Source organism: Takifugu rubripes, chromosome 18 (genome assembly GCF_901000725.2).
Source record: "Takifugu rubripes chromosome 18, fTakRub1.2, whole genome shotgun sequence".
Lineage (NCBI taxonomy): Eukaryota > Metazoa > Chordata > Actinopteri > Tetraodontiformes > Tetraodontidae > Takifugu > Takifugu rubripes.
This window is the reverse complement of record NC_042302.1, coordinates 3,553,161-3,573,056: the sequence shown is the minus strand read 5'-3', so window position 1 is coordinate 3,573,056 and position 19,896 is coordinate 3,553,161. Positions and strand designations below refer to the sequence as shown.

Here is a 19,896-nt window from a genome sequence, read left to right as displayed (position 1 = left end):
CAGGGACATCAAAGGGGTCATCTGAACAAAATATTCTTTTTCTTTTGGTGAGTGACCTCATGGGGGGGGCTTTGCTACCATTATCAGATCATCTTAAAGCTGATAAAATGCCCCGAATGTTTTCTATTCTCTTTACAAGCATTTATACAGAGAGTCTAGGCTAATTAGACCCCAGCAGCCTTAAAACGATATTAAAAGCACGAGTCTCTTACACTGTAAAACCTTCAAAAACATTAAGATTGCTGAATGAATGAGGAAGTCCCCGCGTATGGTCCCTTCAATGTCACCTTCTGGCAAAAACCCTAGCACAAGTTTCAGAAAATGCCTCAGTGCTTCTGTAAACACACTAAATTAATGTTGGTTACACTTGTTTTCAAGTCCACGTTATTCATTCAGACCTGAGATTAACAGGATCAAACCTTGAGCAGGACCAGAAGAGGCATCTAAATATGATCATTCTAAAGCTTATATGCTTCAAAACTCAATTATTGGTTGGAGGTGCTGTGGTTGCTTCTGTGGCTAGTCTGGGCTAAGCTAACTGAACATTTTTGAATCTTAGGTTAAAAGGAAAAATCTCTCCAGCTTCCATATTTTGCCTGACAGAAGGCTTATCCAAAGCCTCGCGGAGGGCAGTTTTATCTAATTAGATCATATTCTGCTTCCCTTTATATCCTGCTGTGTTCTTCTGCCCATTTTTCCTGCCTTCAGCCTTTCAGTGGAATGCTAAATAGGAAATTTCCTCTCTGGGGCACCCGAGTGCCTGATGACATGCCACTCCGCCTGACACTCCTCGCGCTCCCCAGAGTCAACAGGATGGAGTTTTTAGCTCCTGAGCGCGGAGGAAAGATGTTGGAATCTGTCCATCCGTCCAACCAAGTGAAGTCCCTGTTGTTCCCATCAATCTGTTCAACGCCCGGGGACGTGTCAGCGTCGTCCAGCCCACGCTGCTTCTTAAAAAACACTCGCGGAGGGCGAATGGTTTGCACGAGGAAGCCAGAACACCTGGACTCACCAGGCTGAAGGCTCACGCAGGGCCTCACCTTGGCTCCGTCAATAATTCATGACCCCGACCAGGCGCGCGGACATGTCAAACACGGCGAGCTGATGTTATAACAAAAGAATAAACGGCAGCCTCACCTCTCAGTCTGTAAGGTGACCTTGGAGGGCTCAACGTTGGGGTTCTCCCACTCCATCTGCGGGCAGTGCATGAAGTAGCACAGGGTGTAGAGGGCTTCGGGCTCCCAGTGGACCGTGGTGCTGCTCTTCTGGTGGACCGGGGTGCCATTGCTGGGGTTCTTGATGTGCAGCGGTTGGAGGTGGTGCATGGCCCGGGACACCAGGTCACCTGAAGACAGTGGGTAGCGATAGGAAGCTATATATTAGCATTAGCTACTGATGTGATGGAACTTCCTGTTCTCCATATTCCTGCACTTCTCATTGGCTGAGCCAGACATCTCTTGGTCTTGCCTTCCCTTTCTCACTGAACTATTACATTTGCCATATTTACAAATTGGTCAAATTGGTATATTTAACCCAAATTTCACCATTTTCTTAGTAAGTGTGCAGGTCCACAAAACTTCCACTTAAATCAGTTCTTCATCCAGGACAGAAGCCGGCCGCAGGTTCCACCTACTTCCTCTCAAGCAGGTCAGAAACTGGTTAGCTTAGTATGAAAAACGCACATGGCCACAAAATACTCATACACAAGAGAAAATGAAAATGATAAATTAGTCAAAACGAAATGAATAATTAAACCAGTTCTGTTTTTTTTCTCCTGCGGAAAATCCCGTCCTTCTTCTTGTCACGAAGCTGCGTCTGAAAACGGTTCAGATCCAGCGAAGGTCAACCGCTCGACATTTGGACAAGTTGGCGGCAGATTATTAATGATGTCATTAGATGCACTAACGACGCTGCTCTGACAGGAAAACCCCCGCAGTGTTGATTTCTCTGAAAAAATAAGATTCCCGTGTGATGTAATCATTCACAAACTGGGCGCCAGGCATCTCTCATCTGGCTGGAGATTAGCCCGGCATGCACACGTGCGCCCTGAACGATCGCAGTGTCCCATCGGTTAACTAAATTAACCAAAACTCTGCTGCAGAAGTCTCTGCACAGAACTTTTTGAGGGCTCAGGGTGTCTCTGTGGGGGTCAGCGTGAGCTAAACGCTGCGCTGCTGCCCTGAATATAAAGCAGATAAATGAGCCATTAATAATGATGAAGACAGGAAAGCTAAATATGCAAATTCGCGACAAAACTCCCCAGTTAGACTGAAACTAAAGAAAGTGTAAAAGAGACATTAACTTCGGGAAGAGCCAGCGCTCCCCCCAGGTCTGCGGAACACGTTCATTAATAATAAAGCGGTTTTGTGCCGCCACAGACACCGTGGGCGCGGCTAAAATGCTGCTGATCCTCCGAACTCAGGTTAGACTGAGAACCCCCCGCCGTCATTAATTGTTAATTGTTCAGGTGGCTTTGGTTTGTCAGCAGCACAAGACTTGCTGTAATTAACTATCGCTTCTGTGGGCTTCCTCTGTCTGCTTTTATGAATTAATTACAGGAGGGCGGCTAATGACTTTATTTAGCTGAGCCAAGTTCTTTATTGCTACAGACCAAAGCTGGATTATCGATCCAAACTTCACTAAAAGTCCTGAACTCGTCTGTCTGATCTCCCAAACCTGAACTGACAGATTAATGGATAGACATTGTATTATATCCCTCACTTAAAATGCTTAAATAATGCTTGGGTAACGTTCACCAGTGGGTTAGCATGCTAAAATAGAGACATTAGCAACCAATCACAGACTATTTTAAAGGCGTTTGCTTCTAAATTGTTAGGCTTTTCCAAGGTAATTGTAGGATAAGTGATTAGAAATCCTTTCTAATGTCTTCCATAAGCTTAATTAGCATTTCCTCCCTAACTCAGAGCACAAAACATCTTTTAAAAAAAAACGAAACAACTTTCTATATTTTTTATAAAGCCGGTCTCATTTGGTAAATGAAGAGTTCCAGAATTATAGCAGTAGGAATAATTAATGGGACTCCTGACAGTGTCGGGCTGCAATGAATTCAGTCATCCTGAAGCTGCTCAGCGTGGAGGCTCCACTGGGAAGGAGAGCCGGAATCCATCAACTCCAGCTTAATGGTTCTGCGGTGGATGAGACCATCACTGGGAATAATTCCACCCTTTAACAGCATCCATCCATCCACCCATCATCCATCCATCCATCAACCCATCATCCATCCACCCATCATCCATCCATCCATCCATCAACCCATCATCCATCCATCCACCCATCATCCATCCATCCATCCATCAACCCATCATCCATCCATCCACCCATCATCCATCCACCCATCATCCATCCATCCATCCATCAACCCATCATCCATCCATCCACCCATCATCCATCCACCCATCATCCATCCATCCATCCATCAACCCATCATCCATCCACCCATCATCCATCCATCCATCCACCCATCATCCATCCATCATCCATCCATCCATCCACCCATCATCCATCCATCCATCCATCAACCCATCATCCATCCATCCACCCATCACCCATCACCCATCCACCCATCATCCATCCATCCATCCATCAACCCATCATCCATCCACCCATCATCCATCCATCCATCCACCCATCATCCATCCATCCATCCACCCATCATCCATCCATCCATCCACCCATCCATCCATCCATCCATCCATCCATCCATCCATCCATCCATCCATCCATCCATCCATCCATCCATCCACCCACCCATCCTTTCCTGCCACTTCCCCTCCACGATATCAGGAGCCCCCCCCCCACCCCATGTCGTGGAATATGTCTTTTAGATTTAAAGTTGGAATAAATCAGACAGGCAGAAGCTGCCAGGAACGCTACCAGCGTGTCTGACGCCATCTTTCCCGGCTGTGTCACCTCAGTGACGCTGACTGTTTCTTATTCATGCAAAATCTTAATGATGCTAAAACATTGTCGTACTTAAAAAAAAGCAGCTGTCTAAAATGATAATTCAGTCTGGAATAATTGGAATAACCTTTCTTTCTGTTTCCTGAGGAGAGGAGTTTGGGACACAGGCCTGTTTCAGTGATTTAACTCTCTAATAAACATGTTTAACTGTTTGCATGAGAACCTTTCATATCTCCTGACCAAAATTAGGCAGAATCCGAGGCTCGTTAAGACTGACTGGTATAAACAAAGACTAAAACACACTTCGGATGTGCTTTGGGAGCAGACTGCATCAGCCTGAGCACTAACTCATAATTCAACCTGACAAAGTGAACCCAGCTGACTTCTCTAACGCAAACCAAGACCACTGAAGTGAGACGATGTCCTCATGGCGGGGGCTGAGACGGACGACTCCTTTATTGTCCTCTGACGCACCGCCGTGGCCCTTCGTTCCCCCCCGGGGGTCCCGGCTCGGGCCATTTAATCATCGCTGGGTAATACGAGCGACTTGGCGCTCGGCCCTGGGGGGGGGCATTAGCAAGTCCGTGGCATCTATTAATCACGGTCAATTACAGCGCATGTCATCATCAACACACAAGTAGCCAATAATTTCACCGCTTGAGCGGCTAATAATCTCCCGTATAAAACATCGTTAAGGCCGCGCTAGCGTCTGTTGATTGAAAGGTCGCAGCAGACGGGCTCAGGTCAGACGCTGCACTATTAACGCCACCACAAATGACATTGCTAAAGGTGTCGGGCGGCTTATTTTAAATGACAGACCACTAACGGCCGGAGCGGCATCTGTTTCAGGCCCACGGCAACAGAATACAGACTCACCTGCTGAAATATTTAGCTTCGAATTACAAACGATCTGCTGGCGTCTGAAAGGAACATCGCATTAATCCTGAGGTACGTGATCGAGGCGAGCCCGCTTTATTATTTATGTGATTTTAATGGAAGGTCAAAAATGCAGGCCTGTTATTTTACCCGACATCCTCCCCTGAGGACGTTTAACTCGAGGTGGAGGTCCATGATGCAAGAAGCTGCAACTTGTTGTTAAGCTCGTCTTTAAGAGGACCTTGGTGGGATTTTCTGTCAAACCTGACAGGATCTGGATCTGAACAGCCCGGTGCACTGACCTTCCAAAGAGCTGCGGCGGCTCGTGCGAAGCCCCAGACTTGCCTCAAGAAAGTTTGCTCATTAACAGCTGTCATGAAACTGCAGAAAGTAACACAAAACCTTTCACGTTAATGAAGTTCCGAGGGCGTGAAGAGGCTGCAGAACCTCACATTTATCTGTTTCTTCGCAGTCATTTCAGATATTTCCCGTATTTCTGGCAAATACGGCCGGAGGCGATCACAGAAACTGTCGTTCTGTCCTCGTCATCCTTCTTCTAACGCACAGGAGGAGACTTTTAAATGGTTGCCACATTATCCCCGTTAATGGCTCTTCTGCGGGCTTCAATCTGTGGAGAACAGCCGAACGCTGCAGTTTAAAAACAAATAACTCGCATATGTGCGGTCAGGGACTTAAATGGTCTTTTTTTTATCGTCAAGATGTTTGTAAATGTGCTGCTCCTCCCTTTACTGGAGCACTACAAATGCCATCAGCAGAAATGTGACATTTAAGTAACATTCAGGGAACATATGAGTGTTGTTTACAACTGTTGTTTGCAGTGGCTGTTGTAACTAAAGAGCTGGAATGACAAATCATATTCATATTCTCTTGATAGAAAACCTTCATATATTCAATCCCAAAACAAGAAATTCATGGCAAAAATGTCCTTTGAACCCTTGATAAAGAATTAATGTCCAGTTCTTCACTCCAGCAAACCATCCCAGCAAACCAAAAACCTCATACTCTATTAAATTAAAAACATTAAATCTCACCAGTGTAAGAACTGGAGAAATACCAGCATGTGTAAAACTGCCAGTATTGCATAAATGAGTAATGAGCAATACTGGGATGGAGGGCTGTTGTCGTGTTTCCAGTGCTGCAGCTAACAGCCATCGGCCTGCGTCAGCTGTCCCGTCTCTTCATTTGTCACTGGGAACAGTGGAGTGAGAGCTGGAAGCAGCCTGTTCAATTCAACGCCCTATTACCCCAAAACCTCCATTAGCACTTCTGGGCTGCCTCCAAAACACTCAAACCGTCTGCTTTATCTCTGCTGCTTGGTGCGGCGGCGGCAGCCTCGGTGCAGCGGCGCTGTGTTGTAAACAGCACCTGTCAGTCAGACGCTGGTGTAATGAAGCCAGGGGGCAGGTGTGAGTTCCACGCTCACCTGTCTGGTTGTTGCTAATAATTAACAAACGACATCTGTCAGTGGCTGTTGTGCTCCTCTGAAGTGGTGCCACGCACTCGAATGCTTACACATGCTGCAGGCCTGTAGGGTGGCTCCAATTAAAAGCCGTCACTCGAGCCGTGTGGCATCTTGTAGCAACGGCACGATCGGATACGCTCATGGGCAACAGGTGGAGACAAAGGTTGCAGACTGGTTGCACATGGCCAGAATCCAGAAAAACTTCAGCAACTGATGAGGAGGAAGCCAGCTTTGGTAACTTGTAGGTGCTAATTAACGCTGGGAATCGGCTAGCTTTGTTATGCTGTCGTGTAGTAAGCTAGCTAGCCTCACAGCGGAGCTAACAGCTAAAGCACAGCTTTCTTCTCAATGTAGGAAAAATGGTTCCATTAAAAAACACGACATTATGTAACAACTACAACATTTGTGTGATATTTGCTAAGAGAAAACCTACATTTACACCATTTACATACCGGTATGTAAAATCTTCAGTTTTTGTGCCTATCTTTATTCTAAGCTACACTCAGAAGGGTTTAAAGTGACACTGCTACAGTTTTAAAGGCCACAGTTCCAAGTGTCTGCTTGTTTTAGCAGAAACATTATATTTATACCGTAATATTGACTGTTTTAATCTGCAGTGTCCCACTGCTGCATTCTCAAGTCTGTTTGAGTCTCTGTTTGGACGCGAGTCAATCTTGGCTCTCCTTCTGCTTTCTGACACATCCTGAGTTGGGAAGTAAACTTTTTATCCGCCGTCTGTCCTTGCGCTTCATTTGTGTTTAGACGGCGGTCTTTGAAATGATGTCAATGGATTTCAGAGTTTACAGGGATGCTGTTGAGGATCTAAGGTCAATAACAAGTCCGAGAATGCTCCTCTCAGATGATTCTCTGCCATTTAATCTCCACTGTGTGCATAGAATCCAGTGTATATTGGCAAAGATCTATTATATTGTAGAGTACAGTAAGTTTATTTAGTTAAGTGCAACCATGCTTAGCGGCATAGCTTAAGTCATTTGCATACTCCACACATTCCATTTAAAGTTTATCATCTTTTTCTCCTCAAATATTCTACAATAAAGCTGGTCTGACTGCATTACTAAAAGATCTTTAAATACAGTCAGTCAGATATGTGTGAAGCTAAAGTTTGGCTATCATCTGCATATAGGGGGAGTCACAGAACTGTCTTCATCCATTCAGACCCGACCTTGAAGTGAGAAAGTCCTCTAGCGTGTGATGATGCATATCACAGTGAACAAAAAGGCCTCAGACTGAGACAGACGCTTCGTGTCTGAGACCGAACCCGGAGAATCAGGTTATACATCTGCCTTTTCTTTTAAAAAAAAGATCTATGAGCTTTTTAATGATGCTCTCATCTCTGTGGTGTGGAGCGACTGGTCTCCGGCGGTGACTGTCGAGGGACATTAAACTGTTTAACCAGAGCCAGCCCACTCTGATTTAATGAATACAGAAAGCAGCGTTCAGAATTTTACAGCATGTTTTGAAGAGGCGCAAGTCTGGAGGCCTGTTTGTATCAGCCGAGAAGGAAAATGGGAGACAGACAACGTAAACCCAGGGTCGCCTTCAGATTTAATCACCGCGAAAGCATGAAAACTGGAAATATTGGGACACTTTTGCCATTATTCCATCATACTGCTTACAGGGATTAAAGTGTTCTGAGATGGGGATAATATATAGCCACGATTGATCGTGGCGGCGTTAATTTAAAGTTCGCCTGCATTAAAAGCACAGTATGTGGGAGGTTGATCCCAGAGTCAATCCCACAAACCAAATCAGCTGCGCTGTGCATTTTTTGTGCAAATGTGTGAATTCCCGGAGGAGGGGGGTTTTAGTTAAACTGGGATACCTTCCTCAGCGGCAGGAGAAGATCCATTTAATTCATCCTTTTCCTTCTTTGTGCGCTACGTCCGCCAGAGGCTCGTGAGAGGCGATGCAAAGGCAAAGAGGGAGAGGAATTTAATGAAAAACAAGAGCAGCGTGGATGGTCTTGAGATGAAACATGACACCTCAGCCCACATGGGCGCAGCTCATATTAGCTCATATTCACATAGTGAATGTGTGATAATGGAGCAAAGGCTGCGGGAAGACGGTGTGCGTTACAGCCTTTAGGATGGGATGCATTAATGAAACCCAGGGTGCTGAAGAGCAAGGCGTTGCAGGAATAACGCCTGTTGTTGGGCAGAAAGAGCAAGTCCAAAAAAAAAGGACAAGTTTTCCAGTGCGGAAGGAGAGAAATAACATCCCATTGCTGTGTAATTTCCTGCACAACCCCTGCTGCTCTGCATCCAGAGAGATTCTTCAATTTGAGGAAGGCACTCACCCCTGAAGAAGAAGCTCTCCCCCTCTCTGCCCCTGCACTGCAGAAAACACCATGACTCACGCCTCAAGCTGGTTATTGTGAGGAAGATGAGGTCCACGCACACGGGTGACGATAAACAGAACCTCCCCCCCCCTCCCCCGCCTCCCCAAAACTGCTTGGATTGAAGTTGTAATCTTGGTTGTTTAATCCCGCCATCAGTGTTTACTCGATGGACTCTGCAGCTCACTTCACATGGCATTGGTTCTTTACTGTGCCTCGGCATTCCGAGTCCACAGCTTTGAGTTTTCCACCCTCTGGAATGAGGGTGGGGGGCTCATTGAAGGGGGTATTTCATTACAGGGTTTATTTGCCCGGCGGCTGCACCCTGACCCACAGGACGGCCGCCACACTGTCACACCTATATGTCAGCGGAGCGCCTACAGGTCGACACGCCACACGCCAAGACGCCCAGGAAGAAGGGCTCGCTGTCACAGGAATGAAGGGGCGGCAAAACACGAGCGCCCGAAGCTGCTGGAGGCGGGCGTGAAAGACGAACGGCGAGCTAATGATGACCTCCGAAATAAAAGGCGGATTTTCTTCCCCTTCAGAGGGTGGCGTTGTGATGCGATGATGAACGTCTCTGCTCTTCTCTCAGCCGTGAATAAGCAGACGAGTCAGGTGTGAAATTGCCCTCGCAGCTTTTAAGTGTTGGTGTTTAGGCCTCCGATACTGAACTAATCGTTTCAAATGAATTCCCATTCAAACAGATTCATTATAAGCAGGATTTAAATGCTTCGTTTGGGGTCATTACGCCGACTTCCTAACATGAGCTCAAGGTGGTGCGCGTATTTTTGCTTTTGCTAACCGGAATAATTTGTTTTCATTGGCCTAATCAGCCACAAATGTAGCTAATTTTTAATCACCTAACTAATTAATACAATTTACCAACAAATTGATGTAAGAAGTGTAATGAAATAGTTTTAATGTGCGCTCTCGATATGCTTCATCATGCCTACGAAGCCTCTGTTTCTGAAGGGGGATTTATTTCTTAGAAATCAGAAAGTTTTCTTTCAAACGGTCCGTAAATGGGACAGATGACAGACTAATGACCCTGCGAGTTGCTCCATCTGCTTTTGAAATGCCGACTTTTGAGTTCCATCCTTCACAGCAACTCTGCTCCTTCGAGGTTCCCGGCGTAGGCAGATGGCGGCGCGCGCCGAACGCAGCCGCCTCGACGCGCTCATCATCGGCGCCCCGATAATCAGACTCGCTGGTGTTGATCAGTGTTTTGTAAACTGCTGATGAGTCTCTTCGCTCGGGAGGAGGCCGCCTCAACGAATCCGGCCAAAAATCAAAGCGGCGAGCAGCTGGCATCAACAAACTGCATAGTAACCCCTGGCAACCCCCGACCCCAGCCCAGCTGAGGCGGGACGGAGTCAAAGGCACGCTGCATTAAACCTGAATTAAAAAGCAGACGGCGCCGGTTTATCTGCTTCCTGTTCCAACTGCCCGGCATTGTGTTTCGTGCGTGCTGATCTCGGCGGTTAGCATCATCTGAGTTGGTGAACAATTTAGCACCAAACAGCAGGCGAAATCTGCAGAGCGCTGAGATTGAACAGATTAGCCAATAACCACGGGGGGGTATTCTGATATTCTGCAGTCAGCCACCAGGGGGCAACTGCTCCTACGTTTTCCTGAATTCCACTGGGATATATTTTTAAAAATATATTTAAATATATATTTTTATCGCTGAATAATTGCAGTTGAGAATTTAATTAGCGGATGTCGTTGGTTACTAACAGGAAGTAGAGCCACGGTATCTTTCTTGCCCCTGCGTTGGGGGCGGAGCTCGGCCGTCCATCACTATTTGAATAATAAGGTTTGTGATGTGCACAAACTGCTGATGAAACCAAAAAGCGGCGCTGGATGGATGGATGGACGATCTAGTAAGCACCAGTGGAGAGGAAGGAGCCGGGGGTGGAGGGAGTTAAAGGTGGAACTCTTCCCTTCGGGTGGGGGGGTCATTAGCCTCGAAAGAGGTGACCTTGAATTTAAAGGTCTCCGGGGCAGGCCTCATAAACAGGTGTTAGAACAGCTGTGATAGAACGGTTCCACCCTCAGAGGGTGGGCGGGGGGAGATGGGGCGGGGGGCAGGAGAGAAACAGCCGACCATCACAACAGCCCACGGCGACAGGGCGTGCACGTACCTTCATACTAATGGATCTGTTCTACCCATAGTTACGGAAAAAAGTCCCGGAGCTGCATTAATGTGCAGAACAGCTCGTCAAATGATTGAATTGATGATTTAAAGCAAATGGACAGTGAAAAAAAACACAATTTATAAAACAATTATGAGGAACATTTGGGTGAAGCGTGTGTCCCTCAGCGTGTCAGAGGTCTGAGGAACCTCTTAAAAATAAGGATTTCACACTTGAAAATAGGAAGAGCCTCAACTCCCCTCACTAATCATTTGTTTTTTAACCTTTCGGTGCTAAATTGCGAGTTCGGAAAACATGTTTCTTGTGCTTCGGGCATCAATAAATGATAGTTTTGCCTGTGAAGCTCAGCCGGAGGGTTACTCACTCAGCTCTGCGATGCTGCCCACCCGGGTGGCGAGCAGCGACTGCTCCAGCGTGCGCAGCTCAGCCTGGGTGTACCCCTGACACTCCCCGCCCCTCCCCGAGCGCTGCTGGTCCCGGTGCAGGTTCAGACTGTCGGGGAGGCTCAGGACGCCTGCAGACAGCAAAGAGAAGATCAGAAAACAAGAATTACAGCAAATCCGGAACCATGGAAACGACGTTAGAGGATTCAATGCGTCAGCTGTCAGTGCTTTTAGTTTTATAGCAAAATGAATTTAAGAACACCCTTGAGAGCGTTGGGGCCTAACGGGACTAAATGACACGTGGAGGAAGACAATGAGACCCTGTGGAACTCAGAAAAAAAATGGCAACTTCGCATTCAAATTGAATTCTCAGAGCTTCCAAATTAACCTTCTGTGCGGTTTACATCACTCTGATGGGTCCCAACGTTCCTCTGTCAGTCGCATAGAGTTTGAAAACTGCTCATTATTCCCGAGCAGCAGCACCTGCAGTAAAATAAGCATGACTGGTGAGGTTATTCTGGGTCTACCGGGACTCTCAGGGTGTGTTTGTGCATCGGATAATGTTGGCTCCACGTTTCAGTGTTGGGACTGAATTCAGGTCATGTGACGGATGGGATATTGTATTTTCTTGGACTAAAGGTGTAGGAGAGCAGCCCCCTGCAGAGTGCTAATCCTGCCGAAGCGGCGCAGAGGAACCGGTGTGCCATTCCTCACCAAAGTGTAATTACAGACGTGGTCGATCTGTCTGCGCGTGAGACAGCACATGAGACGAAAACCTGGCCGAGCAGCCGGTTCATCGTTCTCATTCCGGAGGAGGTTTCCCTGCAGATTCCTCCCACCAGTGTCCCACCCTTACATTCCAGTACTCCCCAGCCTCCATCTTCCCACAGCCTTCCCAGAGAGGTCAGCTTTATTTGGTGCTTCTAAATTACGAATTCTATTACTGTTCAGCCGCAGAGCAGCTTTGAGGGGACAGTTGGACGTATTCCACGGTGGCTGCTCAGCCCAGAACCGCTTGCAGGTCCAATCAGAGGTCCATGTTCCTGGAATATAACCCGATTCACCCCTTAGCTTCATCATTGGAAGAGCTAGCATAAAAAAAGATATTTCTGACAGGAAATCAATAACGTTATCATTAGATTTGATCGTGAAATTCATCAAAAACGGAGCTCTGGGCTACAACCATCGTCCCGGTGAGGAGGCGTGCGCTGCATTTCAAAGCCGCGGGCTCGAGCGGCCGATCGAGGAGTCACACCTGCTTTGACAGTGAGATGAGATGCTGTGATTGAGCTGCGCACGCCACGATCGATCCGCCCCATTGTGCATCTACTTAGTGGTAACAACCAAGCTAGAGCAGCAGGGGGTGAGGACACAGAGCTGATGAACCCTCCAGAGCAAATTTGAATATAAAATGAAGTCGAACGTCCACATTAGTCAACGTGTCTTCGTCACCACAGCTTCCTGCAGGTGAAGGAGGAAGAGGTCTTGAGTGGGACTGTACATAAAGGCCAGTTATAGTTCCAATGAGCAGGGATCTACGCTGTAAATCTGGGTGGAACCCAAAGTTTTTTGGGCTGTCTTTTGTCGGACCAAAACAGTGGGAAAACATCAAACCTTCCAGAAAAGAAGAAGCCTGATAAGGAGCAGAATACGGGGATCCGCCGGTCCGTGTTCATCTCCGGCCCCTCGGAGGAGCGCGCGGATCTCTTCATCTTCACGCAATCCCCAAAACCATATTGCCGTTCACGGTTGAGAAGTTTCCACCCCTGCGACTGCGTGTGGACGTGTGTGCGCCTGAATAATTCACTCTGTAATCAACCCGTCCCATCATCGCCATCACCCCCCCACCATCTACTTTTTTACTCTTCAGAATAATCCTGGGGTGTCAGAGGGGGGCTGTGCTGAATTATTCAACCATCAGATGAAGATGTATAAACAAGTCTGCCCCCCATCCCCCCCCGCTTGTTATCTCTGAGCAACACTCCTTCGGATGGAAAAATAATATTTGATCGGAGGAAGTCAGCCCGGCCCCTGTGAAGACAACAGAGGACGGTTCCGGATGCTGACACGACGTCTGTTTTCTAAAGACTGACAGTGACACACGCTGCAACCTGACATTTCCACGGCAACGGTGTCTCTCCCATGCGCGTACGCGGCCGCTGTTGATCAGCGGGGTCGGGGGAATAACCCCTCGCAGCTTGAAACAGAAGAAGGGAGAAGAAGGCTTCGGTGTCGCTGCTGTCATCTCTCAAGAGGTGCACGTACGACTTTTAGGGGCAAGCAAAAACCTACTTGTCCTGTTGGAATTCACCAGATTTTCCAGTCCTGAGGGTGCTCTCAATTTTGGAATCTCGACATTTGGAATTCAAGCGATGTTACCTGTGTAAGACACTTGTTGCTGAACACAAAAGCATCTGATATTTGCTCCTATAATAATAAATGAATGTTATTTCTTAGGGCTGTAATTCATCTTCCGCGCTGCTGTTAGAAAACGCTGATTAATAGAAGCAGCTGAAGGTTGAACTGAAATGTCCTACACCATCTAACATTCTCAGTCCTTTCAGCAGCCCGGTGATAATTTAACTGTCACACAAGCAAAGACAACACGAAGAGCCTCATAAACTGGTGAAGGTTCTGTCATGTTCCTGTAGAGGAAGAAAGGACAGACTGTCTGGATGTAGTGAGATGACAGACTTCACCATCGTTGATAGATGAAACTCTCCTCAAAGATCCAGAAAGATCGATCTCTTCGTCCCAAAGCCACCAATGGGAACTCTCACCTCGTCCAAGTGGGCGGGGCCTCTGCTCCGAAACAAGGTGAGTGGGAACACATTCCAGTGCTCCCAGTAAATGTGTCTATGGTGAGATGGTGGCACTCTGCTGTCAGCGCTGAAAAATCTGGGCCGGAATATTAACAGGTAGTTGCCACGGCAACAGGCGCCTGCTGACTAACAGCGTGTAGCGATCGCCCGGGTTAGAACAGAACCATTTCTTTGAACTTTGTTGTTTTTTTGCCTTTTTTTTGAAGGGAAGGAGAGTGAAACCAGTGCTGGGTGAGCAGAGGCAGTGGTGTAAATGTGGCATGTAGAGTACCACACAGACATTTATGCCCTCATTAAAAATGAATGAATGTACTTTGGACTCAGACATCCTGGGGAGCGAAACGGCCACTGATTAAACATCAGCCCAGCTGGCTAAACGCAAATGTCAAGCAGCAGATCGGCGCTGATCGCGGCGTGGCGTTGAAACCGGTCCCTAGTTCGCCCTTTCTTCCACGTTTGTAGGTTTCGGTCCAAAATCATGAACTGTGTCCAGTCAGACTGAACCACAAGCAGTCAAATGGAAATAAAATGAGAATTCACCTCGGAGTAAGTTCATCTACTGGTTCCCTGCTGTGCTGAACGACCTTGTGGGAATTACAAGGATGGAGTCCAGACGCCAAAAGAAATTAGCAGCTTCTACATTCACAGAACAATCTAAAATAATTTTTGGGAGAATTTGAGATGCTATCTAGGCTGATGTAGCGCGCTAGGCAGGGATTGGCCTGTGTCCTAACGGCAAACATGCTGAAGGCCAATGTTAGTGAATATTTCTGGTACAAGTAGATAGTACAGAAGGGCTAAATGGGAGGTTATGATGTGAAAGCTGCAGAATGAACTGGTTGCAGCAGGAGGGTGGAGGCTAAGTGGACTGGTCATATTCCAGCTGATGCTGTACTTAACATTCGACCTTGACTGTGACATCCACCCTACGGGCTTTGTTATCATAGCCCCGCCCCCGAAAGCGTGGTCAAGCACTCCGCGACCATCATATTCATAAAACGATTCCCTTTTACCTGAACCACCAGATGTGTAAACATAATTTCACATTAAAATGTTACTGTAATAAGCGTTTATTGTCTCCCAGGGCTCCTAACACGGCTTTATTGTTGTAGGATTCGTTAGTCTGTATTATTTACTTCCTTGTAACAAAAAAAAAAAGCCTGTTAGTGAAAACTGCCCTCCAGGCTAGAATATTCTAACAAGACGGGTCCTCGTTATATTGGATAAGTAGATGAATCCAACCATGTAATGGAAACACATCCACATTTGTTTACTGGCAACGACTTCCCAGCAAATGCTCATCCAGTCTGACTTGTTCCCATTATAATCAGATATTTCTCAGAAAGTTTGTTTTTGCCTACTGAAGTTACAGAGAAGCGAGGGATTCCGATTAAATGACCTCAACCTCCATCATTTCTGCACCTCCACTGTGCAGAATGATGCAGCTCAGAAGCTTTGCTGAGCCCCATTATGACAAAATGCAGAACTTAACTCCCGCAATTCTGCCCTGTCTGACCCTATTTCAGCCCCGGACTGGGCTCCGAGGTTCAGTATTCAGGTTCGTCCTCCCATCCAGCCACCTGAGTCATCGTAATCACCGAGGGCGAGAAATAACACAAACAGAGATGATACAAATACAGTCTGGGAGTAATGAAAGGGGACGAGGAAGACCACAGAGGGTCGGGAAAGTGGGCTGGAAAGCCACATGAATTAATGAAATCCATTTAATGTCTGTTTATTTAAGCGTGACTAATACTACCAGATAGTCATGAATGCAGCACAAACTGAAACGCTCGTTCGCCGTTATGCTACATGCTAGCTTACAGCAACCATCTGCAGACACAACAGATGCAGCTTTCAGGACACATTACAGGAATATAAGAGTCTAACAGCACCAAACCTCTTTTTTTCCCCAATTAAACTCTTCTCCAGGCCTGTTAAACCCACATCTGGCTGTGTTTCGCCGGCATAAGGGCGCCTATATGTGACGGTTAGGGTTCTGCTATATCAGAAAGCCGATTTTATCCCCACGTTACTTTTCACAAAACTCCAGATGTTGATGCGATCGCGCGTTTGGACGACTCCCCATCCAATGTGCTTTTAATTACCTCATACGTGTCTTTTCTGGTTGGATTTCACTCAATCCTGAAAGACTGAATGCCAAGTCACAAGCAGCTGTCACACACATGCCAGCTTTCATAATAACAGCTCGGAAATGGTTAAATACCGTTTTTCCATCATTAGAGGAGAATAAAAAACTGCAATTAGGTTTTTATGCTGCTCTCTTAAACAAACATAGACCGCCAACCACCCCCCCCCCCAAAAAAAAAACACCCACGTGGGGACTGGCAGCTCTACTTTGTGGCAAAGTGACTTATTCTTGACATTAAGGTTGCCGACACGGCTGCTGCGACCATGCGGCGTGCTCACAGGTCACTGAGCTGCGGGGCACGGCGGCCAGTCGTGGCAGGTTGGGAAGCGGTTGAGGCTACGCAGCTGTGACTGGCCAGAAACCCTGCAGCCAGCCGGTGGTGACCTCACATCCCAGCAGTAGCAGGGGGAAAAGGGCGACAGAGTGTGAAAGAGCGACGAAGACGGAGAAACCAAAAACGGAAAAGTGACCGCCGGTTGCGAGGAGAAAGATGTTTGTTTTCGCTCTCTGCTACCGTTGCTAATCCCAGATTACTCGCACTATCAGCTCTCTCTTCCCTCGTCCCCGGCTGAAGGAGTAAAAGTGACCTGCAGGTCCCAGAATATCAGCCAGCCACAGTGTTCTGACATCCCCGGGCTGGCCCAGATGGTCGCCATATGTCCGCTCACCACGTACAGCGAGCCGGGAACGGACGAGGACAGATGGGGCCAAGTATCTGCACCTTGTCAGCGCTACATTTAAAAAAAAGAAAGAAGCCACGCATCCCTCTGGTGTATTTCACGTGTCCATAGAAACGCTGTTGGATAATGGCAGGAAATATGTTACCGAGTGTCGCTGGAAGTTTATGTTTCATTTCAGTGGTGGTTCAGAGTCAGTTATAAGGTCTGATGGGGACTTTAATGGCTATCAAAGCTAAAGCACTTCAGTGCTCCAAAATGACCTTTACACACAGGACTAAAGACACTTTTAGATTAAAACAAAGAGGCCCTGATGAGTCAGGAATTACTCTAAAGTAACAGGAGAACTCGTCCAAATCACATCAGGGACAATGAGGTTAGCACTAAGCTAACAAGTGCGCGCCTTGCACAGCTTTTCCCCAGAGGCTCCTTGACAACAAGGGCAAGTTTGAGCAGGTACTGTTGTGTAAGACAGGAACAAAGCTGCAGAGACACATCAGGAGATGATGATGATGTTCAAAGGATAAAAGTAATCTTTGCTGTGTTGTTGCAGAACAATAAACCAAAGCGATCAAAATGGCGCCGTGGTGAGATCCACCACCATGCAAGTCCATCTTTATGCTCCGAGGACAGAGACGTGGCCACATCAGTACGCTTCACCTCCCGAAATGAGGGACCAAATGACGTAGTTTCAGACAGTTCTTGCTTCTGAAGTTTTCACCCTTTAATTGTGTTTTCATTTCAGCCAAACAGCTAATTGATAGATCTTTTATTTTGCCGACACGATGGATTTTTCTCAATTACTTTAATATGCACTGGGCTCTGATTGTAAACTGCAACAATATGAGCTTTGCGGAAGTTAAAATAAATGATGATTCACAAGGTGGCTGTCTGCTAATGAAACACTTTAATTGCTTGCTTCATCATTGAGGATTTATAAATGGTTTGATTTTCATTTTCTAGCAATGGTTATCATTTTGCCATTGAGAAAATCTAAATCAAACACCCTCTAAGGGGAACTTTCTGAAAAGGCGACGAGCTGAGCTTTAATATGAAGAACAAAAACAAGAGCTACAAGACCACCAATACGCTGTAGTGCACATGCTGGGCCAGTAGTTGGCGGTAATGACACATACGTGGGACGCTTATAAAAAAGCAAAACAGCGAACATTTTTGGCTCTACGGCCATTATAATGGTGAGCACCAAGTCTTCATGATGACCAAGTACTTACTTCTTATGAGCAACCCTGAACTATAAAACCTGGGGAGAACATGGAAGGTGAGAGTCATGTTATTTTTCCTCTACTGTCAAAGTTCTTCTTCTACACTCAGATATTGTCTACGGCTAATAACGTCTGTTGTGCGCATGTCCGAAATTGAAGGAAACGCTCCGGTTTTGCGTTTTCATTCCTTTTTGAGGCGTTCTAATAAAAAGGTTGAAGGGAACTGAAGTTTTGCGTCCTCAGAACTTGAGCTCCGTGCTGTAATTACACCCCACGAAGGCCAAAGTGCGTCTCCTCCAACCCCCCCACCCCCAACCTCTTGTTGGAGAATTAGCCGAACTGTGAGGAGACTCAGAAAAAGAGGGGAAATATTACCCAAGTGTGCATATCACATGTCAGATTAGCATAGACGGCAGAGAGGGGGATGATTTGGCATGAACGTTGCGCTTTGAAATCTGAAATCAGACGTTCGCTGGCTCCATGTTAGCTGCTCTGACAGCCGCCCTTGCTTGACTTTGCCACGATGACACGCTGCTCGCTGTCTGTTGCGAAGGAGATAAATTCAGGATGGGTGGCAGAAGAAGGAGCGATGAGCAGCTTAGCGGTGGGCTCCGATTAAGCCGCAGCGCTGGCGATAAGCTCTCGGTGAACACGATAGGTCTGTCGCAGTTACACGGCGACGATGGGCCCAGCTGACAGCTCAAGCCTGAGTCTGCAAAGGTGTTGCTAGGGAAGCCTTCTTGTTGCTATGCAAGAAAAGTTGGACTGATTGAAGCTAAATATTGCTGTTTTCGAGGTACTATACTGCTGCCGGCCACCAGGGGGCTGTGGGATTGCTTCAAATCAACTGTTTTAATATCAAGAGTGACTTGATCATTTATTGTGTTTCTATAGTGATATAAAATAATATTCTGATGTTGATAATTACCACCAATGACAAGGTGAAGTTTTGGACTGCAAATTAATTCCTGCGAGCTCATTTCAAATGATCAAAAAGTAAAGAGTTAAAAATATCCAAAATTCAGACTAATTCTGTGCCCAATCTTTTATTAATTAGACAGCAGACGGAAGGTTTAATGAATACCTCACAAAAAGTGGGAGAAATGTTTCAATGGAAACAAATGCTCCTGCTTTTCTTACACTCTAAACATAGAAATGACCCCCGCAAAAAAAGCTGATTTAAAGGTTTGGGAAGATTCGCTGTTGCCATGGCAACATCATAAGCCTCAAAAACCACATCGAGGCGCCCGTCAGGCTGACAGCAGCGGCTGACCCGGGGAGCGCCCGGGGGGGGCCTCCTGGGAAGAACCTGGGTCAGTCAAAGTTGTTAGCTGGGTGTCACATCCCACCATTCCTCCTGCTTGTCTCCTGCCACGGGGGACGGGTCGTGCTGTCAGACCGCCAGAAAAACAGCTGACACGTCACCTTTGACCTCCGCTGTCACCTCCTTAATGGAGGCTTCAGGTAAGATACACACACAGGTCTGACATGTGAGAAATGAGGCTACAGGTAAGGCAGGAAGTGTGTGTGTGTGTGTGTGTGTGTGTGTGTGTGTGTGCGCAAGTGCGCGAGAGAGAGAACCCCGCTGACATCAGGTCTGCGGCAAACGGCGCCAAATGAGAAAATTACCGTGCAGAAATGGCGGGCGGAGGCAGGTGCTTCAGCCGTCGACCGTGCAATCGGGAAATTAAGAAATCAATCAGCAACCTGACTTTCATTCTTCTTCATCTGTCTGTTTCTCTCCAGCTGCGGAGTAAAGCGCCCTGAACTGATGGCGTGATGTCGTTTATTGTCGGTTATTCAGCCATTAAAGTCCGACTGAATCTCAGTTCTAGCTGAGATTT

At 46.9% G+C, this 19,896-nt stretch overlaps 1 protein-coding gene across 3 annotated transcripts in view; it reads right to left on the bottom strand.

The window, feature by feature from the left end:
- Window positions 1-19,896, bottom strand: part of btbd11a (BTB (POZ) domain containing 11a) — a 69,585-nt gene that overhangs the window by 10,836 nt on the left and 38,853 nt on the right. For all 3 annotated transcript variants that reach the window (XM_029825764.1, XM_029825763.1, XM_029825765.1), the window contains exons 2-3: window positions 11,160-11,309; window positions 1,138-1,345 (exon numbers count right to left, since the gene is read on the bottom strand). In XM_029825764.1, the coding sequence (XP_029681624.1) occupies window positions 1,138-1,345; window positions 11,160-11,309 (358 nt within the window). The remainder of the gene's footprint in view (window positions 1-1,137; window positions 1,346-11,159; window positions 11,310-19,896) is intronic.